Source organism: Opisthocomus hoazin, chromosome 2 (assembly GCF_030867145.1).
Source record: "Opisthocomus hoazin isolate bOpiHoa1 chromosome 2, bOpiHoa1.hap1, whole genome shotgun sequence".
Taxonomy (NCBI): domain Eukaryota; kingdom Metazoa; phylum Chordata; class Aves; order Opisthocomiformes; family Opisthocomidae; genus Opisthocomus; species Opisthocomus hoazin.
In genome coordinates this window covers 94,718,751-94,744,729 of record NC_134415.1, presented here as the reverse complement: position 1 = coordinate 94,744,729, position 25,979 = coordinate 94,718,751, and the positions used below count along the sequence as shown (strand labels likewise).

The following is a 25,979-nucleotide window of genomic DNA, read 5'->3' as shown; positions in this document are numbered from 1 at the left end:
AGTCGTTCTCACTCTGAGAGATCAATGGCACAGGATGAGCTTGGAAATCAGGCAGTGGAGGATGTCTACAGGCTCTGGGAAGATATTTCCCCCAGGAGAAGGAGATCAAAATGCTCTGGGCGGAAGGAGAGAGACAGTTCACTGTTGAGGGGATCTCTAAAATCAAAATATATAGCTAGTTGCTTTATGACTTCAGATTTTTAGAAGGTTCACGGGTGGAAAACTTGATGAGGCTTTACTGGAATGCTTTTGTACTGAAACAGTAGCTTTTTTATTGCCTTATGGAAAGGTTTCTGGATTCTAACTTTGACTGAGAAGAGGGATATAATAGACTTTAGCTAGAAGCTCGAATGTTTATTGGGTTTTTTTTATGATAGACCTTTCTCTCTAAAGTGATTTAATGAGTACTCGGTTATTGTTTGTGTCTCTGTTTTCTGCAACCTGTTCCAAACCTGAAGTTTATTTAAAAGTTAAAGTAACTTTCAAGCTGCCGTTTGCAACGTGTGTCTTAATGTTATGAAGAACTGATTGCATATGATGCATACGATCAGGAGAGATTTATTAACATCTAATGGCTGGAGAGGATATTCCAATTGTGGATTAAGCAGAACATATCAAACACTGGAAATGAAATCAATTCACGTGCAACTTCTGTGTTCCAACTCGAACTTTTTAAAGATTCTTTACTTCAAGCTGTTGAACTGAGCAATACTGATATCTCACTTGCCAAAGAAAGCTCTTTTAGTTGCAAGACAGGCAGAGAAAAGCAACCATCCCTGGCGAATAACACCTCTTCCAAAGGATGTTAATTTTCATTGCCCTAGTCACAGTGAAGTTTGTTCACATACCTTAAATGTAATAAATTTTCTCTAATTTTAGAGGTCTACAGCTGCACTAAATTTTCTGTACTTTCTTCATCATCTGTACAGGGAAACAGTGCGCTTACTCTACAGATTATGGTTCACTTGACCTGTTGCGATATTCACTAATATGAATGTGGTGAATTGTCCACAAAAGACGTCCATCTCCATTCTGCTAGCAATAGCTGACTGGCTTAGAAAAAGTCCCATGCTTCCCAGATGAATTCAGTAAGATGCTCTTCATAGATAGCTGCTTTTATTTTTGGTGGTCTGAGCAGCCTGTTCAAACATACGTTGGGTAGCTGACCAAGTCTCATTTTTCAGTGAAGCCAAACTTTAATTTCAGTCTGTGTTTAGCTAATGGAATCAAATAGCAGAAATGAGTATGTGGTGTCTATAATCCTTCTATATTACTTCCTTTTCTCCATGGTACAAAACCAACACCCTACTAATTTGAAGGATTAGTATGTAGCTGCTTTTCCCTTCACATGTTTGTTTATGTTTATGATTACACTGTTGATAAACCTGTTAGACAGAAAACCGTTTGACATTTGAAATATCTGTGAGAGTTGACATCAGTCCCACCTGCATCACAAGTTGTCCAAGAGGAGTAGGGCATAGCCTTCCCCTTCAGTTTCTCTTAACCACTTGAGTGTAACAGAGCAAAAATATGTGGAAAATCTGAACTGTATCATAATTTCTATTTCTTCATACAGGTTTGCCTTAACATTAAAAAGGACATTTTCGAGCTTTCTACCTTTGAAAAGGCCATTTTTGTGATATTTCTTTCTTTTCACTGTTTTTTCCTCTTTAAACCTTGGTATGATGTGAACTCTCCTGATAATGGCTTTGAACCGTATGTTATTTTGGAAAGAAGATGTTCTTCATCAGATGGATGTAACTGCTGAGTGATCATTCATGGTTACAGTTACATTGGAGACAAATGCTCAGTCTCTTGCTTTTGAATAAAGAAAGGTCGTTACTGATACCTGACGGGATATCTGTTGGTGAGATCTGTGCACTTTTCTGGTGATCAGTGACAATATATATTAATAGCAGAATACTTGTGGTTGACATTTAAAGGGAGATGGTCATGGAAGCAAATAGGGGCCACTCCACCACTGATGTATTCTGGCCTGGGAAGAAAAATTTCCTCTTGTTTGTCATGCCAGTTTTGAGATGTTTCAAGCCCATAGAGATTAGAGGCTAAGGGATGGCTACTGCTGAGATAGGCAGGCACCAGGAGCTTGAATCTAAGTTGAGAAGAGTAGTATAAGTGGTGTTCAGTCCTGTTCACCTGAAGGCTGCTATAGATCCATCAAGCCATTGTTATGGTTTGTTGTTGATAGTATATTGCCGAAGTTTACTACCTAATATCACACCAGAGAAGTTCTCTTTAGTGCCAAGGATAACTGAGCTTGCTCTTAGGGCCCGGTAATCTATAGATATCACAGACTCTTTTTCTCTTCCACTCATTTATCCAGCCTTGTTTTTGAAGTTGGTGTTCTGCTTAAAACAATGCAACCTCTTAAAAGAATTCAAACCCTCATCTTTGCTTTGGCTTGCTTGTGTTCTGGTTAACAGCTCTATAGATGCAAGAATACCAGGGTTTCACAAAACCCACCACCAGAAAATCTCATGCAGTAAGGATCAGATACCGCATTTGTGTCTGCTGCTGCCTGTTGAGAGCTGACGAGTTCAAGTCCTTCAGCCAAGGTTCACTTCACAGCTGTATCTTCCCTGCTCTGCATTCTGAGTGAGAGCTTTCCTATCCCATCTGCTGTTTGTAATAATAATAGTAGGTCTTTCAGAGGCTTCAGGAATGATTAGAGACTACCTGTGGAGTTTTATTTCCCTGATGTGAGAGATTTGAGAGCCCACTGAAGCTGTGATGGCTATTTTGCTTCTCCACAAACAGATGTATGCAGTAAGGATGCACAAACACATGAAGGAGAAAGAACAAAGTATCCATTTTTAAAGATACATTGTCTAAACTATTTTGGTCCCGCCTGAGTAGTTCTTTGTCCTGAGAGACCCTAAAAAACTTTGGGGTTCCTTGCTGAGGGGTAGGAGCGTGCTTTGCTACAGGTAAGCTGTTCGGTAGTATGGGTTGTTACAGTTTAATGTGTTGTTCATAAAATTGCTGTGGTATATATTCACTGTCTGTGCTGTGTCTGAAAGTTCCGTATTTGACTTGATGTCCAGCTGTCTTTCTGAATACAAGGACACTGGTATTGCTTTTACATGGTGGTGCTTTTGGCTGTACATCAACCATCCAAGGAGGAGGAGAAGCAAATCTTTTTATAATTATCTAGTCATTATTTTTCACCTTCCCAGTATTGTCCTGAACACTATGCCCATGGGTAGAAAAAAAAGAAATTTCATATTAATAAAAGTTTCTTGCCTTTCTTTGGTTCAGATTGAAATTTCACAGAAAGGAGGAGAGAAACTCATTCATGTTATTCCAAGAATAAGAATATAAAATATTTGAGCATCCTATTGTCACTTTGCTTTGGAGCTACATGAAAAGACAGTCTTACAAGGCATTGATGAATTGATAGATTCATGCATTGAAGCACCTGTCCTCTAAGACAAATTCCTTAGCTGTTATCAGCTCATCAAAGCAACAATCATGTTGTTTCTTGGCAGCCTCTGTTAGAGATCTGAAAAGCCTACAGCTGTTATCCCAACCTAAGAAGGCATAAATGCAATACTCTACCATTTTTTGCCAAGCGTATATTTTTAGGAATGACAATTTAGAGGATAGATGTTTATTGCCTTGGTTGCTTTAGGCTTGAAGGGTTCCAAAACAGTTATCCAGGGTATATTTTTTAGCAAAACTGGTACTGAGTATGTATTCTCTCTTCCTTAGCTTCACCTTCAATCTTGATTTGTAGTATTCTGTTCTTCTGCAGAGGATAGGAATTTACTGAACTGCTTGCTCCTCTAATTAAATAAAATATAAAATTAGTTTGCCCCACCCCCTATTTTTAGGATTAGTTTATTCTTCCTTTTATAGATCATTTACAGTAGAACTTCATCTGCCATGCCCTGCAGTCCCGTCCTGTGCTCTTAGTCTCCACAGCAGCATATGGCTGCCAGCCCACCCTACCGTAGCGTGTCCGTGTATTTAGGGAGATCCTGAACTCTGAGTCAGAATGTGATTAACAGGAATGTCTGATTTTTAGCTGTGTCCTGGGGCTATGTTTGACTTTTCAGGGTACCATCTCCTAAATTCTGCTTCCTGTGTCAAGACATTTGAAGCAACTTGTGTCTCTTTAGGGAGTAAGAGCCAGAGACAAAAAGAATTTTGTACCTCCTGCTTCGCTCGTTAACTTAGCGTGTTTCTAAAGGCATTTAGTTGTACATGTGAGAAAAGGGAGCAATTTCCTTTGTAGATTAGTATGAATGAAAACACTTCAGTCTCCTTTCTTCTTGCTGGAAGCTTAGACTTGCTGCAAAATTGGAAGCATATAGAATTGAGACTAACCAGCTCATAAGCTGAAGTAAAACTGGTTATAAACAATACACAGCTCCACTTTACCTGCAGCCTTGTTTTGGGCCACAGAATTCAGCCACCTCTTCCCTTTCCACTTCCCTGTAAGTTTTGGCTTCGGTGTTTCTTGGTCAGTAGGGAGAGGCCGAAACTCTACATGGTTGGCTTAAAGCCCCAGCATTTCCTCGGTAGGCAAACGAGGGGTCAGGTAAGTCCTGCTTTGATGGGAACAGGAAGAGTGATAGCCAGTCAGAATCTTTTCTGAATAATTTGTTTTCAAAACTCTGAAAGGGCAAAACTATCCAGCATGATTAAATAGCTTAACTTGTGATGTTTTTTCTGCCTGTTTACATTAAAAAGAGCAGTGGGATAACACAATTGATAATTGGTTTCTCTTAGAAAATAAGCTTAAAAAAAGAAATCTATCAGGTGAATTCAGAAAGGTGAGACCAAAACATATGCGTGTTCCTCAGTGAATATGTTATCTGCAGCCTCATGAAGGAATCTTCCTTGTTAATGCAGGGAGCAGCAGTCCAAATCAGACTGAATAAGAATGATAAAAACATATTAGTCTATTAGGAGAAATTACTTCTCTCCCCAGAAAGAAGAAGAAATGGTGTAAAATGTTTACCGCTGCCCTGAATAGCACTTGGCAAAGATTTTAGTTCCTATGGCATGGTGGTAAGGTAGAGTAATATAGACTAGAATTTGCAAGTTATCATGGTATATTTATGTAAAAGCTATTTCTTCAGGTTGGTATGTTTGAGTGAGCTGCTGTTATAGATTGCTGTGTCCTGTCACCACTTTTCCTCACCTGGTACTAGGCAGGAAGCAGGGAATGTGAAATAATGGCAGTTGCAGAGGAATTGTCAGCCTCTGAGGGATATCTTTGGCTTCGTTCTCTTTCTATCTTCCTTTTTCCAAGGTGAGAGGATTCCCCACCGGGCAGCAGTCAACGCTTAGTTTGATGTCACTGTGGAAAACAGATCTGATTATTTTTGTCTGGTGCTTAGGGATGTGATGTTTCTGCATAGATTCTTCTTCCCTCCCTCTGCTCTCCCCTGAAAAGGTGGTCTTCTCTCCATACAGATCCATAAGCGCAGCCCAGTCTAACTAGTGACATCTCAGCATTTTCTCTAAGGCATGGTGTTGTCAGAGAGACAGTACTTCAAAAATGAACTGTCGTTTGACATCTTAATTGTACTGATGTACTTCCATGCTTTTACCAGTGGTACTAATGTAAGTAGGCAGTAATGTCTCACAATATAAAAAGTATTTTGTTTTTTTTAGGAGGGGAGCAGGGAATTGAGAACAGATAGTCAAGATGACAAAAATGGAGTTAAAATGTGTTTAGCACAGATTTATGGGAATATGGCTCTTGGAATATGATGATGAGATAAATCTGTTCCCCATAATTGTAGTGACACAATGGGGAACTTTATGAAAGCTGAGGCCTTTTCAGGATAATTAAATAAGTTAATTTGCAATCTGGAAAAAGCACCAGCTGGAGTGTAATGGTTCATTGAGATCTCAGAGTACTGCTGCTTCCATGGATAACAGGTCTGTTTTGGTTGTGGAAACTTTCTCCCTTTGAAAGCAGATGCTGTCTGTCTTATCAGATGGCATTGCTACAGCTGTTCTAAGCACATACTTGGGGCAGAAGGGACACAAGAAGCATCCTTTTCTTTCTGAGTTTCTGTAGAAGGAACCCACTCAGAGGCAAAACCAATCCAAATGTCCCAACAAGAGAAAGGGTTTGTTATTATTTTATAAATTCCCTGTATAGATCAAGTTCCTGATAAGATGCATAGTGATTTTTAGGAAGAAGGTTCATGAAAGTAAGTGGGATTCATAACTTAATGTAGATTCACTTTCTTCCTTCTGGGTAACAAAATGATTCTTTTCGGGAAAACTGAGTGTATATGGTAAAAACTAGTTGACTGTGGCCATGGCAGTTAGGATCCTCTTACCTAGGTCTACTGTAGGGGGCTAAGGATCAGTCAAATTTTTCTCTGGAAATACAAAACCACAGAATGGTTGAGGTTGGAAGGGACCACTTGGAGGTCACCTTGTCCATCCCCCTTGTCAAGCAGGGCCACCTAGAGCCAGTTGTGCAGGACCATGTCCAGACAGCTTCAGAGTATCTCTAAGAATGGAGATTCCACAAACTCTTTGGCCAGCCTTAACCTAACTCAAACTTGGATTTGAGTTCCTCAAACAGATCTTTCTTTGTAGGCTTCTGGGTATATAAACACAAAAGCCAAACATTTGTACCATGTTGTAAGAACATGTAAAAGAGACGGTTTTAGGAATACACACTGTAGCAGATTTCTCAAGGAGTCCATCTCATTTCAGCCTTCAGTTCATACAGTTGCGCCCAGATCATTGCTGTCTGCATTGGCTGATACTTGTCACTTAGCGAAGCTCAGTTTGTTTGATAATGCAAAGCATTTTTAATAAGATGTAGTACTTCGAGTTCAGTACTACCAGCTGGGACAGGTAGCCTTCACAGGTAACATTAATTCACTTAATATCTTGAAATATGCCCTATCTAGTTTAGAGCTCAAATTTCAGTCATCTCATTCAGATGGCCAGTATTGTAAAGCATATGTTAGATCTTTTGTTCTGAAAACTGCTTGATGAGCATTAACTGACCCAAATCTGTATGTTTGTCACCTAATTATCGATCCTTCCGTATCTTTGCTGCAAGTATTCTTTATTTTACTTGAACTACAAAAGATTTGTGCTGTCTCCTGCAGAAATCCCCTGAAAATGAATGTTTATATCCTCAAAATCCTTCTCAGTTCTTACTGAATTCTAAACATTTAAATGCTTAATGTAAGCAAAATCCCTAACAAATCAAAGTATATGCTTCTGAGCCTTCCGAGAAACACTTAAATCCTGGCATCAAACAATTAACTTGAGAATTTTAGATACTTGTGCTGTATTCATTTCTGTGAAATTATTCCTAAATGAGACACAGCATGTCAGGATGAAATACCTTAGCTTTAAACGGAAGAGCTTTGTTTTTCAAGTTTATTATAAAAACCCCATGGAAATGCAGAAGCAAAGCATGGGATACATGGTTTCTAAAATGTCTTCATTTGGAGAATCCTGGAAGCTTTCCATTATTTTTTTGTTATTACTTCAGGAGGTTCAAATATGTGAGACCGTATTTCTTTGCTTTGATATATACAGAAGTTCATCTTGGTTCCAAATCAGGACAACAGTGGTGTGCTATGCACATAGAAACTCATGAGGGAGGAGAGAGAGATGTTTTTCTCAACCAGCCAGCTTGGTTAGCAATGAAAACAGCAGAACAGACAGGCTCACACATGTAGGAAAGGTAAACAAAACATTTAATATGTGTGAGGAGTTTTGGGTATTTTTTAGGAAGAGAATAAACTTGATTCATTGTTCATGGAAAGTGTACTTGTAACAAACCAATCAATGAAGATTAAATGAAGAATAACAAATAGTCTTGAAAAATGCAGAAGTGGAGAAGTGAACACAATAGGAAAAATAGGAATAATTTCATGTATGTGTTCATCTCCTTTTAGAAGTTATTGACTGAACACCTACTTGGAAAGCAGAATATAGTATCATCAAAGAGGTTTCTAAGATTGTCTCATTTTTAATTCTCTTTTTTTTTTAAGTGGAACTAAGCTTGTCAATTGTAAGTGAGTTTTAAGAGAGCTTCACATATCTAACATCATTGGTTTTGGTTTTCAAATGATAATCCATGCATGTGCTCACAAAGTGAGAGACTATAAACAATGCTTAATGCTTGAAACTGAAATAATTTTCTCTTTGCAGAATTCAAATAATCTCTTCACTTTGTTTCTTACATCTGCCACCTTCAAGCCCATTTTCTGTTCTAAAGTCCGCAGTGGTGGTGTAACTGCAGACATATTAAGTTTTTCAAAACACTTGAAGGCCGTTTTATGATTCCACGCCATTTTCATAAGTTGAGGACCCTTATTCTGTTCTTAAAGTTTGAACTACATGTGGCTTTCCTCATTCCAGCTGTCCGGTCTGTGGCAGCCAGTAGTGCAGGTGTCTGACAAAGCATCTTCCACCACCCCTGCTCCCGCCACAAGGATATTACAGCAGAGGGCTACAAAGATGATGAGGGGACTGGAGCATCTCTGCTATGAGGAAAGGCTGAGGGACCTGGGCTTGTTTAGCCTCAAGAAGAGAAGGCTGAGAGGGGACCTTAGAAATGCCTATAAATATCTTAAGGGTGGATGTCAAGAGAACAGGGCCAGACTCTTTTCAGTGGTGCCCAGCGACATGATAAGGGGCAATGGGCACAAAATGAAGCATAGGAAGTTCCGTCTGAACATGAGGAAGAACTTCTTCGTTCTGAGGGTGATAGAGCACTGGAACAGGCTACCCAGGGAGGTTGTAGAGTCTCCTTCTCTGGAGATATTCAAAACCTGCCTGAACGTGGTCCTGTGCAGCCTGCCTAGGTGACCCTGCTTTGACAGGAGGGTTGGACTAGCTGATCCCCAGAGCTCCCTTCCAACCCCTATGATTCTGTGATGATGCCTCTCTTACTCCGTGCTGGGTAGGACCAAGAGCTGGGTCATTCCCTTGTCTCCTCATAGCTCTGAGAATCCTTATGACCATACTGCTGGCAACAGGAACTTGGGAGACAAAAGGTGTTTTCCTGTCCTGATGAAGTAACTGGCTCTTCTTCCTCCCTTTTTTTTCCCTGAAACGAGTCTTGGTGTCTGTATTAAGGTGGCTATTCAGAAGTGACAAAATTAGTCTGGGAGATGGGGTGAACTTCGGTGTTTGCCAGAGCCCTGGTTCCTGAGGACTAGCTGAAGACTCTACGCTCTCTTATTATAAGACTGACTGGCATCTCACTCACCTGATAAAAACCTCTGGGTCCTGTGGTCCACAGCAGTATGTGCATTTGAGTTCTCATGTGTCACAGAAGTGCCTACAAACCTTGCTTACATGCTGTACCCAATATGCAAGTCACTCCCTTGTCCCTTGGATGACTGTTGGTTTTCAGGCCAGACGCTTTCTGTAGTGGTGGGTATCTGTAGGGAGATGTCAGTTCTTCAGCCTTTGCGTCACAAGGCTGTTCTTGTGACCGTATCTTGCTGTGTTTGAGGATCACACAATTCTGATTTTCAGCTCAGGATCTTAATGTAGTAAGGAGCTAAAGTCCTCAATAGGAATTAAGAGTTTAAGTATTTCTTGACTCTGATGTGACATATTTAAGGAGGCTGTAAAATTGCTCATGACCAGATATTTCGTTACCTGTATAAAGGCATTGTAAAGTTTTGTGGTTAGTTTATCATGCGCACTAAATTTTCATATTTCTTGCTCCAGTATATTTATAGTCAAATGTTCTTGAAATTACTGTTTAAAGATTATTGTTAGTGTGAGGCAGGCTTAATACTGTTCCTTTTTTGTTGTTGTACTTGATAACCACATGGTGTGAACATCAAGACTATTTTCTCATTTAAGTAGTCGTTAAGTACGAAGTGATTAGTTTACCTTCTTTAAAGAAATAAATGATGGCCTGTTTCTAGATGTTTTGAGGGAAGTAAGGAGTATTTCCTGGTGGGCGATTTATTTATTCTTTTTAAAGGATAACTTCCACCTCCTTCCCAAATAACTAGAACGTAGAAACGACTGAACGTTTTTAAAGCATTTTGTATTATTCGTTGAACTGGAAATATGCCGCTATTGGGACCTTACTACAACAGGGTTTTCCAGAAGCTCATCATGGGACAGGAGTTTGGTATCTCAGTGAGTAGCAACCTAAGCATAGATGCCACATTGTCTCCTACTGGTAGAGATGTTTCATTGAATATGCTACCTCTGTTGTTTGGGGAAGGTTTTAAGTTTTGTTCGTACGGATATTTCTGTATTATTGTTTTCTCCACTTTTTCTTCTCTTTCCTTCTTTCTTTTACCTCTGCTGTTCTTTTTTTCCTTCAACAAGAGAATGAGCAAACATACATATGTATGGTTTTTTTGCACGTCGTTCTTTCTTTGCTGCTTTTGACTGCTGGTGTTACAACCTCATGAGCAATTTTCATGTTGCCTGCCCCAGGTGATTAAGAACAGGAACAAAATAGCCACATAGTGAAACTCACAGTAGATGGATTCCCTAGAAGGGCTTATTTTCCTTAAACAGCACCAAAAACAACTTTCAGTTTTTTTCTTCTGGAATGTCTTTTGCTCAAAACCCTAGGGAGAGAAGACATGAAAGACTGATACCTGTTTTTGTTAGTCAGACCACGGGAAGTGTGCTTTACTTCCTTGTTTGCTTTCCAAGCTTGGATGTGCAGAGCATTTGGAAACAGTATTAATATATAAAATGCAAGGCTGGCCTTACAAGCCCTGATTTTCCTACCTCCTGGAAGTTTTGGTTGTTTTCCTGACAGTTAGCCTTTTCATTATGAGTCAGTTGGTACCAATCCTGTTCAGTTTTGAGTGTATCTGAATGCTAAAGGCATGAAACTCAACAATAAATAAAGAAACCACATTTCTAGTTTTGATCTCAGTAGTAGTACCCTCATTGGATGATCTGGTATTTTTCCAGAGACTGAAGTAATGGTCAGAATTCAATTTGAAATTGTGTGTTTAATGAAGTCTGTATAAACATTTTTGAGCAGTGTTTCATTAGTGTACAGAAGGTTATATATTGCTGCCTAGTGATGTTTTCTGAGTTAAAAATGCTTTTTTTATCTTGCCATGAAATGTAACATTTAATTCCTGTCAAGCCAAACCATCTATAAAATCTTTTTATTCATTTAAGAATACAAACACAGAGGAGTATGGTATTGCTTTGGATCCTGGTGGAAAATAGGAAAGGTGTATGCATATTTTTTAAGAGTGAGAGGAGAAGCAGTTTGTTTCTATACCCCAGTAAGCAGGGCACAGCCAGGAGCTGATCAGATGGGGTTCTAGCCTTGCCTCGTGGTAGTGGGATGTTTATGTGTGTTGGTTTTCCACTTCACTGCTCCAATGTCTCTTGTTCGTTCTGACTGTAATCTTTTGGCATAGGTAGCATGTAGCACAGAGGGAGTCTTGTCACCTAGTGCTGAGTTTGTGCCCAGAGACACTGACTTAAATGTATCTAATGTGTGAAAAAGAATGAACGAGATTCTACAATGGTGCACGAAAATAATTTAATAGTGTGGATGCAATGCGTACCTTCTGTAATGTAGTTTGTGTGTCTTTGAAGAAGATGGTGTGAGGTAGGTGGTGACTGGAGAAATTTTTGATTCCGAACGCTTTTATTTCTTAAATAATAAAAAACTCGAGTAATGTTCTGCTCAACTCTGACTCTGCTAGAATTCCTTACTGGACCTGGGGAGAAAGAGTACATGGAGAAAATCTTATTTGATGCAGTTATAGTAGCAGACCTTCACTGTCTTTTAAAAGCAGTCTGAGTTCTTGAGAATAAAAGTAGTGAAAAAGTTGGGAGGGCTAGAAATTTACATGCATTTCCTTCACTGGGAATTAGTGGGAGTATAGATGTCCACTTAAATTGTATGTGTGATAACTTAAAACCATCAGGAATTTTAAACTCAAAATTAGTGTTCATATTACTATGAGCATAAAAATCTCATTCACAAATAGACACTAGCTTCTGAAAATTTTGACTTTAATTTAAAAACGTCACCTTCTTCCCATGACTAGAATTTAGCTGTGGAAGTTCTTGGGGAGCAGATGTACACATGTATTATGTGATTTTTGCATGGAAGCAAAGGGAGAAAAGATATACCACACTTTCCATACACGTGTATTTAAGTGTTACACAAATGTATCTTTCATGTTTGTGTTTCAGGAAAACCAGGTGCCTCTGCTGAAACCCTTCTGGATCAGGAGTGTATAAACCCTATGAGTTACTCAAGCCAGCTGGAAGACTCTGGATGTGATGTCTCTAACGACTACGCATTTGATTCTTTAGGCATACTGTCTGGTTTTCACCAATCTGAGCATAATGTCAGCACTTCTAAACATTGGTTGGAAAGAGTTCCCCCACTGAATCTTTGCTGTACGAACAAGGAGGAATCTCTGACTGCTCCAGTGCAGTTTTTGCAACATCTCCTTGAAATAAGAAAACTGTCAGAAGGAGGAATTCTTCAAGCAGACTTCACAAAACTTGAGAATGATTCTTTCACCATGTGCAATTCAGTGTCTCAGTTGCTTGATGGACTGACTGTTTTTTACAACAGTCCTAAATTTCCAGTTTCGAATTTGCTTACTGAAGCGGTTTGTGTTTTGATCAGTTTAATAACTGATACTAAACTATCTAATCATGTTTTAAAGAAGTGTTTCAAGAAGCTGGAAGAATTTAAGAAAAATCTAATTCAGATTATTTTAAGAAACAGTGGTGTCAATAGGGTAAGTTTAAAACATCTTTAATCTTTCCCACACCATTTCAGTATACCGTAATAGTCTCTTGGTTTTATGCACTTTTTAATATTAGTTTGTCTTACTATATTTTGAAGAGTACTGCTCAGAGATTTTTGTGATTGTTCTTTTTTGTGATATGGACAATAAATGCTCTAAAGCATTTGAAAAAGTTCCTGCTCATGTATGCAATTTCTTCTAGTCTATTCCTGAGCATAGAACTTCTGAAGACTGTTAAAAAGTCAGATTAAAAAACTTTATAGAAAATATGAGAGAAAAACACATTGTTTCTCTTGCTGTACGAAGATATATTGTAGATACTCACAAAGTAATGGCTATACAATTTTTTTTGTTTTTTTGTGCACCTCAATTACATAGGGTGGTTTGCTTCAGAAGATCTCTGTCACTCTCTAGACATTTGCAAATTTGTATTTTAAAAATAAATCAGCAAATGAGTGAAGAATTCAGAAATACCACGTCCCTAGCACAAACAGCAAATAGGACTGAATTGCATTTTGTCTGTATTCATCATTCTGCATTGTTCCATGCATCATCTTGTTTCCTCATTCAACTGAAATATCCTTAGTCTATCTTCACAAGACTTCCCGTAAGTAATGAATTCCATTGTCTGTCTTGGGATTTTGATTTTCATTCTGTCTTTTAGAGTAACTTGGAACAGACATGATGGTGGAATTGTTTGAAACTGAGACATCCCAATTTAGTTTCCACTATGTATGTAACTACACTACAATTATAGTAAATGAAGATCGTATCCCTATAATCCATGGAGCCTAAAGAGTGATGACCAGGTACTAGGTCCCTATTTTAGAATTAGCTCTAAAGTTGCCTTTAGCAAAATGAGAGTCTAGATGTCTGCTACACCTGTGGACAGATGTGCCCATTTGTCTTAATTTAAAATGAATCCCACTCACTGTGTATTAGGTATTTATTTACCCCAGAATGTAAATACCAAACAAATATTATTACCAAACTAAGGGGGGGGGGAGGGGGGTGTGGCTGTATTTTTGTTAGAAGGCATTCAGAAGGAAATGTTTGTATACTGAACCTTTCCCAAGACTAGAGCCTTGTGTGTCTAATACTAGGGTGCTTTCTATTTCAGTGTTACCATGGTGTGATACTTAATTTTTAATTAGAGGTGTCCGTGGCCAGTGTTTTGAAAGGACGTGAGCATACATACTATTTGTGTGGTATCAGGAATAGAGTGTGGCTCCTTTTATTTTTCTGTGTGATTACAGGATATAGAACAAAAAAAAAAAAGAGCAGGCATTCATTAAGGACTTCTTCATAATTGCTGTCCAGTGTTTCCACCTGTTCCCTTCCTCTACCTGAACTGGAAATTAATAAATAGTTAAAATAATGTTAAATGTAGAAAAGCAACAAAGAGGCTATGCAGAGAGGGATTACTTGTTGATTGGAGTAACTTAAAGCTTAAGTGTCAAAGCTTAAGTGAGAAGTGTCACATCTTAAATTAAGAGAAAATATCCTGATAGATCAGGGATATTTCAAGTCTGCAAAGTGCTTTTATAAATCATTCAGGAAGGGTGGAATATGTCAATGTAATTTGCAAGTGGCATCTTTTCTCTGAATAGCTTCACTGAAAGAGGTGGCTTTCTATGAGATATTCTGTGTCTTGTGTCCACCAAAGTATTGACTTAACAGTCATTCCTAAAGGCAGCCATTACTTCAAACAAACATATTCAGAGTTTTAAAATTGTATAAACCAATTATTAAGGGATAATCATGGTAGTTTCCAGATCTCTGGGGAAAAAGGGAAAATGTTGTGTGTAGTAATTACAATGTTTATAAAGATTTATTGAAAAATCCATTTTAGAGGTTCGGTTTTCTTTAAACTGAATTGAATATAGAAATAAATATGTAGAATTCAGAATTAGTAGTGGAAATTGTATAACTAATTCTGTGCTATGTACCAGATATCTCCCAGGGACACTTTATGCTTCAGTTTTAATCATCCCTGTTTACTCAAGTGGTGACTGAAATATCAAGATTATAGGTTTAAAATAAAATTACCATTAATTACAAGGCTGTCATCTGGAAAGAGTGGCAAACTCTATGAATTTTGGTTCCAGGAGGATGCTTAAATCCCTCCAGTATAAAAACATTAGGAATTTTGTTGTATCTAACCTTACTAACTGTCAAAAAGCATTTGTACAGACCGCCACCAATGCAGCTATAGTACTTGACACAACTCTGCCTTTGCCATCCTCACCTATAAAACTGTCAGGAGCTGTCAAGGAGGACAAAGGGCTGTGAGAAACACCTTCAAAATGTGAACAAAGAGAGAAATGGCTGTGGATTACACTTAACGCCTCATCTTCAAAAGCAATCCCAGCGTTTTTCAGAGCAAATTAAATAGCTTAAAAAAGCTTTGAGAGTTGGAAAAGAGATAATTATTTCTACATTAGATGTAAAGGAAGAAAAACAGCAGCAGAATTAAGTGCTGTAACTGTTGAGTCCTATTGTTTGAGATGTTTCTAATTATAAAGCACTGGAAGCTGTAGGAACCAGCAAAGGCATGTACTCAAAGCTTTTCTGCCTGGATTCAGTTGCCTAAAGCTGTGCACTTTGGATAGAATTTTTGACCTGGAACTCCAAATTGACATGCGTATCCAAAAGAAAAAATAATCTTACCATTTAAGATATGAGAGGTAAAATAAAAGGAAATATTACTTAAAATATAAAACCATTTAAATCAAAGATCTACAAATAAAAGTAGCCTCTTAAATTTCCCTTTTTTATTTTTTCTCCTCTCCCTCCATTTTTGGGGAGCAGCTCGGAAGTCTGCATACAGCCGTCAGACACACTGTCTTTTGGAAGAAGCCTTCTGGAAATATGTAGAAGGAGCCTCAAGTCACGGCTGCTAAGGGTGACGCATAAATGCCCTGAGATCAGGCCTGCCTCTGCCCCTTCTGCTGGCAGGGTCTTGCATCTCTGTATGGCTGCCGCAGAAAAGCTTGTGAGGAGCCTGTGACTAGTTCTGGTACAGCTGGGCTGTTGCTCTCGTTTTGCAAAATCTGTGATAGTTGCTGGTGATCTAGGGAGCAAGCACTTTGCTTGTCACCAATTTTTGAGTCCTCAGCACTGAGACTGTTGGAGGTTTGTATGGGTGTGTTGCTGCTGGTTCATTGCCTTTCCATGTGACATTGTTCATTCATGTTGAGTCACTCCACTATCAACGGAACCACTGTCCTGTTTATGCAGGTTCTTTGCAAGTCCTGCTTTCAAGCAGACAGAAGTGTATTAAAAGAAAAGTCAGTGAGACTGTATTCAGTCTGCAGAGCCGCTAGCTCTAATTTTCAAGGGGATTGTTGTCTACTACCTGAGTAAACACAGGAATACATTTCCCCTGGAAAACTTCCATAAGAGCTATGGTGTGTATTTACAGCTCCAGTGGAGTAGAAAATTTGTCTCTTCTCCTTCAGAAAGGAAGCACAGGGATGCTTTTTTCCTTAAGCTACCCATTTGGGATCTGACAACAGCTATCTCCATCCACTTCCACAGGGACATAGCAAATGTGCATCACTACTGCTCCTAGATGCATCACTCACTTCGTGTTGCTGACATGTGCCTGTTCTGTTGAGGTTTGTCTCTGTTGTCCAGGGTGCATTGCAACAAGGGATCATTTCTCCTGTACCAGAAGAATACAACAGTCGGAGGCACTGGGAATTCCCAAATCCCAGTGCTGTTCAGAATAGCATGTGTGTTTTATGTTTCTGGTGAACACTTTGCACAGCTCATTGCGGTGGAGTACTTCAGAATCATAGAATACATTGGGTTGAAAAAGACCTTTAAAGGTCATCTAGTCCAACACCCCTGCAACAGAGCAGGGTCATCTTTAACTTGATCTGGTTGCTGAGGATGCACTCCATTCCGCTGTCTGTGTTATTGATGAAGATATTAAACAGCACTGGTCCCAATACAGACCCGAGAAGGACACCACAGAATCACAGAATGGTAGGGGTTGGAAGGGACCTCCGGAGATCATCTAGTTCAACCCCCCTGCTGAAGCAGGGTCACCTAGAGCAGGCTGCACAGGACCGCGTCCAAGCGGGTCTTGAATATCTCCAGAGAAGAAGAATCCACAGCCCCTCTGGGCAGCCTGTTCAAGTGCTCCGTCACCCTCAAAGTAAAGCAGTTCTTCCTTGCATTCAGATGGAACTTCCTATGCTTCGGTTTGTGCCCGTTGCCCCTTGTCCTGTCACTGGGCACCACTGGAAAGAGTCTGGCCCCATCCTCTTGACACCCACCCTTCAGATATTTATAAACATTTATTGGGTCCTCTCTCAGCCTTCTCTTCTTCAGGCTAAACAAGCCCAGCTCCCTCAGTCTTTCCTCGTAGGAGAGATGCTCCAGTCTCCAGTCCTCCAGTTTCCTCGTAGGGGACTGGAGCATCTCTCCTAATCATCTTCGTAGCCCTCTGCTGTGCTCCCCAGTAGCTCCTCATCTTTCTTGGACTGGGGAGCCCGGAACTGGACACAGTGCTCCAGATGAGGCCTCACTAGGGCAGTGTAGAGGGGAAGGAGAACCTCCCTCGACCTGCTGGCCACACTCTTCTCAATGCACCCCAGGATGCCATTGGACTTCTTGGCAACCAGGGCATACTACTGGCTCATGGTTAACCTGTCATCCACCAGGACACTCGGGTCCCTCTCCACACAGCTGCTCTCCAGCAGGTCAGCCCCAAGCCTGTACTGGTGCATGGGGTTACTCCTCCCCAGGTGCAGGACCCTGTACTTGCCCTTGTTGAACTTCATGAGGTTCCTCTCTGCCTAACTCTCCAGCCTGCCCAGGTCACGCTGAATGGCAGCACAGCCTTCTGGTGTATCAGCCATACCTCCCAGTTCTGTGTCATCAGCAAACTTGCTGAGGGTGCACTCTATCTCTTCCATCCAGGTCATTGATGAAGAAGTTGAACAAGACTGGGCCGAGTACCGAACCCTGGGCAACACCATCAGCTACAGGCCTCCAACTAGACTCAGCGCTGCTGATGACAAACTTTTGAGCTCTGCCATTCAGCCAGTTCTCCATCCACCTCACTGTCCACTCATCCAGTCCACGCTTCCTGAGCTTCCCTAGGAGGATGTTATGGGAGACAGTGTCGAAAGCCTTGCTGAAGTCTAGGTAGACAACATTCACTGCTCTCCCCTCATCTACCCAGTCAATCATGCCATGGTAGAAAGCTATGAGATTGGTCAAGCATGATTTCCCCTTGGTGAATCCATATTGACTACTCCTGATAACCTTCTTTTGCTCCACTTGCTTGATGGTGACCTCCAGGATAAGCTGCTCCATCACCTTTCCCGGGATGGAGGTGAGGCTGACCGGCCTGTAGTTCCCTGGGCCCTCCTACTTGCCCTTTTTGAAGATTGGAGTGATACGGGCCTTTCTCAGTCCTCGGGCACCTCTCCTTCCTCCAGGACCTTTCAAAGATGATGGAGAGTGGCTCAGCAATGACATCTGCCAGCTCCCTCAGCACTTGTGGGTGCATTCCATTGGTGCCCATGGATTTGTGGGTGTCCAGCTTGCTTAAATGATCTCTCACACAGTCCTCCTTGAACAAGGGAAGGTCATCCTTTCTGCAGGCTTCTTCTCTTACCTCCAGGGCCTGGGATTCCTGAGGACCGGCCTTAGCACTGAAGACTGAAGCAAAGAAGGCATTCAGTAACTCTGCCTTCTCTGCATCCTCCATCACCAGGGCACCCACCTCATTCAGCAGCAGCCCCACATTTTCTGTAGTCTTCCATTTGCTGCTGATGTACTTGAAGAAGCCCTTCTTGTTGTCTCTGACACCCCTTGCCAGATTCAATTCCAGGTGGACTTTAGCCTTCCTCATTGCATCTCTGCATGCTTCAGCAACATTCCTGTATTCCTCCCAAGTGGCCTGTCCCTCTTTCCACATTCCGTGGACCTTTCTCTTCCACCTGAGCTCCGCTAGAAGCTCCTTGCTCATTCATGCAGGTCTCCTGCCTCCTTTGCTAGATTTTTTGCTCAGGGGGATACACCGATCCTGAGTATGGAGGAAGTGATGCTTAAACAGCAACCAGCACTCTTGGACCCCCATATCTTCTAGAGCCCTGACCCACGGGACTTCTCCAAGTAGCTCCTTGAAGAGGCCAAAGTTAGCTCTCCTGAAGTCCAAGGTTTTGATCCTACTTATTGCCCTGCTTTCTCCACGCAGGATCCTGAACTCGACCATTTCATGGTCACTGCAGCCGAGTCTACCTCCAGCCTTCACATCCTCAGCCAGTCCTTCTTTGTTCGTCAGCAAAAGTTCCAGCAGCACGCCTCTCCTCGTTGGCTCCTCGACCACTTGCATCAGAAAGTTATCTTCGACGCTCTGCAGGAACCTCCTGCACTGCATGTGCCTGGCTGTGTGATCTTCCCAGCAGATGTCAGGGTGGTTGAAATCCCCCATGAGAACCACTTGTCTCCGATCTCCATCTGGACATTGAGCCATTGACTGCTGCCCTCTGGATGCGACCATCCAACCAAGTCCTCATCCACCGAACAGTCCACCCATCAAATCCATATCTATCCAGTTTAGAGAGAAGGAAGTTGTGGGGGACCGTGTCAAAGGCCTTACAGAAGTCCAGGTAGATGACATCCATAGCTCTTCCCTTGCCTGCTGATGTAGTCATTTAATCGTAGAAGGCTACTAGGTTGGTCAGGCAGGACTTGCTCTTGGTGAAGCCATGCTGGCTGTCTCAAATCACCTCCCTGTCCCCCACATGCCTTAGCTTATCACTTAGGAGGATCTCCTTCATGATTTTCCCAGGCACAGAAGTGAGGCTGATAGGTCTTTAGTTCCCAGGGTCCTCCTTTCTACCCTTTTTAAAAAATGGGTGCATTGTTTCCCTTTTTCCAGTCACCAGGGACTTCACCTGACTGCATGACTTTTCAAATACAATGGAGAGTGGCTTGGCTACTACATCAGCCAATTCCCTCGGGACTCTGGGATGCATCTTGTCAGGCCCCATAGACTTATGTATGTTCAAGTTCCTCAGGTGGTCACAAACCTGATATTCTCTTGTAGCAGGAGAGACTTTGCTCCTCCAGTTCGCGTCTTGCGGTCCATCCACTCAAGAGGTGTGGGAAGAGAGGTTGCCAGTGAAGACTGAGGCAAAAATGTCATTGAGTACCTCAGTCTTCTCCTCATCTGTTGTTACCAGTTGAGCCAGTCTTGCTCATCAGGTGGGGTATGCTTTCTTTGGCCTTCCTTTTCTGGCTGACAGACTTGTAGAAGCTCTGCTTATTCTTTGCATCCCTTGCCAAGTTCAGCTGCAGCTGTGCTGTGCCCTTCCTGACCCCATCCCTATACAACCGAGCAGTGTTCCTGCACGCTTCCTAGGATACCTGTCCCTGCTTTCACTGCCTGTGCATTTTTTGACCATGCTGGTCTCTTGCCTGCCTTGCCTGATTCCTTACACTTGGGGACTGAGAGCCCTTGTGCTCTGCTTAAAGCGTCCTTGAAGATCTGCCAGCTCTGTTCCGCTCCCTTGTCTCTGAGGGAAGTTTCCCAGGGAGTCCTACGGACTAACTCCTTGAAGAGCTGCAGTTTTGCTTTCCTAAAATTCAGGGTTCTGACTTTACTCTTTGCCTGACCCGTATCTCTCAGGACTGCGAACTCCACCAGTGCATGATCTCTGCAGCCCTGGCTGCCTCCAATCCTGACATCACCGATTAGCTCACCTGCGTTGGTGGTCAGCAGGTCCAGTATTGCATCCCTTTGGGTAGGGCTGTCTATTACCTGGCTTAAGAAGTTGTCCTCAGTGCACTCCAGCAGTTTCGTGGATTGCCTACAGCTCACCCTGCTACTTTTCCAGCAGATGATGGGGTGGTTGAAGTCCCTCAGCAGGATGAGAGCTTGCGAGTGTGATGCCTCCTGTAGCTGTAGTAAGAAGGCTTCATCAGTAGGTTCCCCTTGGTTGGGTGGCCTGTAGTAGACACCAACCACAAGTCTCCCTTTGTTGCCTTGGTCTGTGATTCTTACCCATAAGCTTTCAACCTGCTCATGGCTATTCTTCAGAGACAGCTCTTCACACTCTATCCATTTCTTGATGTAGAGGGCAACGTCTGTGCCCGTCCTTCCTCACCTGTCCCTTCTGAACAGCCTGTAGCCATCAATAGCCGCACTCCAGTCATGGGATTCATCCCACCATGTTTTAGGTCGTAGCTTTCTAGCAGCATGGTGGCTTCCAGCTGTTACTGTTTGTTGCCCATGCTACCTGCATTGGTGTAGAGGCACTTCAGCTGGGCTGTCGGCTGTGTCACCTACTTACAGGAACACCCCTTAATTCCTTTGAGGTATTTCACTGGTGTTTCCCTGTTGGCCTCTACTACCCCAGGAGCCCCTGGCTCATATCTGTAAGACTTCAAGTGTGCTACAGTGTAGCCAGCATGTCTCAGGACAATGGGCTGAGGGCCCTCGCTAGCATCCTGTCCCTCTGACCTTGGCATGTCATCCCACCACTGGTCACAGTCAAGCCTGATATTATCACCCTCCCTCTTCAAGTCTAGGTGAAAGCTCTGTCAATGAGCCCTGCTAGCTTGTGAACAGACCCTCTTACCCCTTTGAGAAAGATGAATCCCTTCTGATTACAGCAAGGCTGGTGCCGTGTAGGTCATCCCATTATCAAAAAAACACAAATTGTGGTGGTAATGCCAGCCACAGAGCCACTTATCAATAGACTGTGCCTGTATGTTTCTTCCAGTGTCGCTGCCCACAACTGGAAGGAGAGAGGAAAAAATAACCTGTGCTCCAGGTTCCCTTGCCAGCTGTCCCAAAGCCCTGAAGTCTCTTTTGATCACGCTTGGACTACAGGTTGCAGCTTCATCACCACCCACATAGAAGAGCAGTAATGGGTAATAGTCCAAGGGCCATACCAGGCTAGGAAGTTTCTTAGTGATGTCCTGAAGCCAGGGAGGCAGAAGACTTCCCTAAGAGGAGGGTCTGTCTGGCATATTGGACCCTCTATCCCCCTTAGAAGGGAGTCACCTAAAACTATAATGCATATTTACTTTCTTGTGGAGGTGGTTGTGATACATGGGGTAGGCCTTTCTGACCTTAGCAACGCCTCTGGTGGAGGTGGACCATCATCCACATAATCCATTGATTGGCCTTCCATGTCCAGAGCCTCATACCTGTAGTACAGAGGCACTTGGGAAGGCGAGGTGGGCAAGGAGGGGGTTCACCTGCCACCCCCAGCATGGACTTGCCTCCATTCACTCTTTTGCTCTAAGCTACTGCCTTCAGCCTGGTGGGGCAAGGATATAGGATCACCTTGGTTTTTTTCTGGTGCCTGTTCCTGTTTCTGCCTCGGGGAGGGCAGAGCATGGTTCCACCAGTCTATCTCTTTCTCAGACTCCCTGCCTTAACCTTTCTAATTCCTCTCAGCTCTGCCACCAGGCTGAGCAGATCGTCCACCTGGACACAACTCACACAGCTCTTCTCACAGCTGCCATCCGTTAACAGTGAAAGGCTCTGGCACTCTGCAGCCAGAGACCTGAATGCCTGCATGGTTTTGTAGCATCTCTTTCTCAGACTCCCAGGGAGGACACTAAGTTGCTTTTACATAGGCAGCGTCCTGGAGCCTGTCTGGAAGCCTTCTGTGGTGAACTTGGGCTAGCTATAGTTTCGTAGTGTATGAAATTATCTTTAGAAGTCAAATCCCTATAGCAGAAATTAAGATACTTCATACATGCCTTATTTACATCTCTTGTATATACAGCTGTGTAGAACTTCAAAACAATTACTGTTAAAGAATTCAGAATCTCATTTGTTACTTCGGAGATAGAGGAAAAATATAAAAAATAGAAGAAAAGTATTTGTATACCTGGCTTTTTTCAGTGTGGTTCAGCTGTATTCAAAGCTGTCATGGTCAGATATGGACACAGGGTGCTGCATTGTGTAAGATTTATGGGATGTGATCCCTAGTGGTGTCACTAGTTTATCAGCATTGTTGACAGAAGTTCAGACCACTGATTTTACTTCTTTTAGGTGCAGCTGATACTGTAATTTGGAGCATGGCAAATGCATCAGTTATGTGCCAGAAGATCCTGGCCTTCACCCTGGGTTCTGTACAGAGATCTGTATCTGTTTCTTGGATCTTTTGTTTTAAGGAGTTAAGCAAAAGACTGAAAAAAAGACAATGGTACATTTCCTTTAGGATTCTACGGTAAAGTCAAGCGTGTAGGGGTCTCAGAAGAGACTGCTTTCTGGTGCCTTGTTCCTGTTCAACAAATACTTCATCCGTCTGCCCCACCTCACTAATAATCACCTTCAAACAAGACCCAGAAGGAAAAGAGATGTGTTTCAGTGAACTGTGGTTGTTTGCTGCTTCTCATGCTATGTTTAAAACATCAATACTGGCTTTGAAGATGCTGTCAGGAGTCATGAATTGTGAGCTCTGTTCAAACAAAGCAAGAAAAAAACGTTATGGGCTATTTCCTTCCTTTTTTTAAATGCTTGTCCCATTTGGAAATTGGCTACCCTATCTTTGTGGTAGTTGTTTTGAAGTTCTTTTGTGTTAGCAGTATCTGAATGGATACTGAGAAATGAACGTAGTCTGTAGGAACTTTTCTTATCCTGCTTGGGACTCTAATGCCCGTTTTCATTTTTCTCTCTCTTGTGTTCCATCTAAAAGTCTTTATGTAGAGTGTTGCAAATGCTTAAATATTGCTGTTGATATATTTAGCAGAAAAGGAAACACAAGAATTCTGAGTAGTAGTTTAATGCCTTTACTGGGTGTTTGTGTGAGAAAGGATTCACAATTCTTCATGAAAATAACAAGTTGAAATGCAGTACAGTGAAAAGCAGAAATAGAGAAATGTTTGAATCTCACTGGCAATTATATAATGAAGTGTATGGAAGTGTGCTTGTGCAATTGAAAAAGTACACATTAATCAAAAACAGGGTTTTGAATCTTTTCTTATCTAGGATACAATTTGTATGATTCATTAATGACTGAAATTGCCTGGAAAAGAGTAATCATAAATTCACTCTGATGGTTTTAATACATGCAACAGATACATGCTCCAGCTAGTTGTGAGTGACAATAAATTCCCCCAGCCATGTGTAGTTTGCAGTGACTTATGTCAACAACTGCCAGGACAGTACTTTACTCATCAGTTTACAAGAGTCTTGCCTGCTCAGGGACAAATAAGTTTTAAAAATAGTTATTCATGTCACTAGTGGTTCCCAAGTATAAAACTAGCGGGCTTCAGTTTTCCTAAATTAATTGAGTCCTTAGGGGAATATCGTGGCTCTTGAAACATGGTGCATTTTCATCAGCCAAAGAATTTTGCTTATGTAGTGGAAGAGCAGTTCATTCGTATGAATGTTAAAATGTGTTGCCAGGGTTTTACGGCCTAGTAAGAGTCAATGTTTGAATCTCTTGATTGTTGAATTAAATTTTCTCAGCAATCTGTTGTCCTATGTAGAGAGCTATTTAAGTCAAATGGTAATCAAAATCCATTGTGTTGTAAATCACTACAATCTAAAGCAATCACCAAGCTGACTGACTCTCATTTACTTCAGTAAAGTGGATCGCAGGAGGAACTAGACAGGAATGAATGAAAGAAAAATTTTGTCTGCATCTGAAACTTTTGTCCGCTTACCCTCCTCATCCAGTCTCAGCTGATACACATCATAAACAGCAGCTACAGTTATTGAAGAGTTACAGGATGAAGTTAGCAGGATTTTTTTTTAATCATTAGGGCAAAAAAGTTTTATTCATGGTTTTCAACCTGCCTGTAATGCTGTTTTGTCAGGACTGTGTCTTTTCCCAATAACAAATACTGTCATTGCCTGCTTATCCCAATAATTAACTAGTGTTCAGGGTATTACAGGCTATTTCCACTAGGAGGAGGAGAAGGGGATGGAACAGGTCTTTGCTCTTCTATTAATTTACAAATTAAATATATGGAGGCCCCTAACACAAGAATACAGGAAGTTCTTGGTTTTGTTGAATATGGTGGGAACTATATATCAAAAGCTGTTTGTTTCTTTCCTCAGCCCCCCACCTCTCCAGTGAATGCTTTCTCTCAAAGCTCTCTTAACTTTCTGTAGCATCGCATTAGCGGTGTCATTCTGCTGCTTTGGCATCTCTGTGGTACTTGCAGCTGAGACCGTGTGGAACAGCAACATCAAAGCCCATCCCTCAGTCCTTCACTAACCGTGCCTGTGCAATAGCATTTGAATTATATCTAGGCCTTGATATCTGTTATTCTAGCTGTGTTATTGACCAAAAAGGACCTAAAATTGTGCTTTTTTTTTTTTTTTTTGGTCTCAGGGGTACCATAGTCGGTGATGATTCAAAGGGGTGATACGACTGCCTGAGCTCCACTACATCATTACTTACCCCAACTCTAGTTCCATTCTAGTCACTTCCAGTTGGAAGTCTAGGGCTGTTTCTACTGTAGGGACTGTTTTTCTCTTCATGATAAAAATCAGTTTGTTGCTTTTAACAGGGATGGTGCTTTTTTTCTTTTTTTTTTTTTGTCTTAGGGGAAAATTGCCTCTTACATTCTCTAGTTTTTGAAGGTGGCTGTGTATCCCAAGGGGTTTTTGGTAGTAGTTCTCAACCATTGCTTAAAACATGCATATGTACTTTAATAATGAAAATCTTAGGGCTTCTCTATTCTTTTGCCTGTTTACTAACAAAACTTTTCTCATAGCTTAAATTTGTCATGCTTCTTGAAGAAATGTTTTTGTGTGCCCAATAGGGTGTGTGTTTGTGTTATGGTGGTAGGATAGAAATGAAAAGTAAGCTCTGTAGAGCCCGTTATATACAGCCAGTTGCAAAGACAGTTGAATATTCCTTGCCTAACTTTTTAGTGCTCCTGCAGTGAAGTCTACAACCCTAAATAAGGCACCTCTGTTCTTCCTAGGTATGCATGCCGGATACTAGGCGTCTTTAAGTGGTATTCAGAGTAGCTCAAACATTATGGGGAGGAAGATAAAGGATTGGGAAATAAACATCTTAAATCCATTTTCATTTGCAGAGACTGTCTGTAAATCTTAGACACTTAAATCAGACATTGATTTACATCCCTGAATTTCTTTGAGGATGACCAGCTCACTCTTTAGTTTAAAAACCTAAAAGCTAAAGAACACCTATTTTCTGTAATTTATCCAGTGACTTTTTCTAAGCAGTCCTCAGATTAAAAATTTGAATCCATAACTCTTCTGCTGTC

The 25,979-nt window shown here is 41.5% G+C and overlaps 1 protein-coding gene across 1 annotated transcript in view; it reads left to right on the top strand.

Annotated features, from left to right (window-relative positions):
- The window catches only part of MEI4 (meiotic double-stranded break formation protein 4), a 93,004-nt gene that overhangs the window by 13,472 nt on the left and 53,553 nt on the right, over positions 1 to 25,979 (top strand). Inside the window, exon 3 of the mRNA XM_075444997.1 lies at positions 12,178 to 12,737. Coding sequence (XP_075301112.1) covers positions 12,178 to 12,737 — 560 coding nt within the window. The remainder of the gene's footprint in view (positions 1 to 12,177; positions 12,738 to 25,979) is intronic.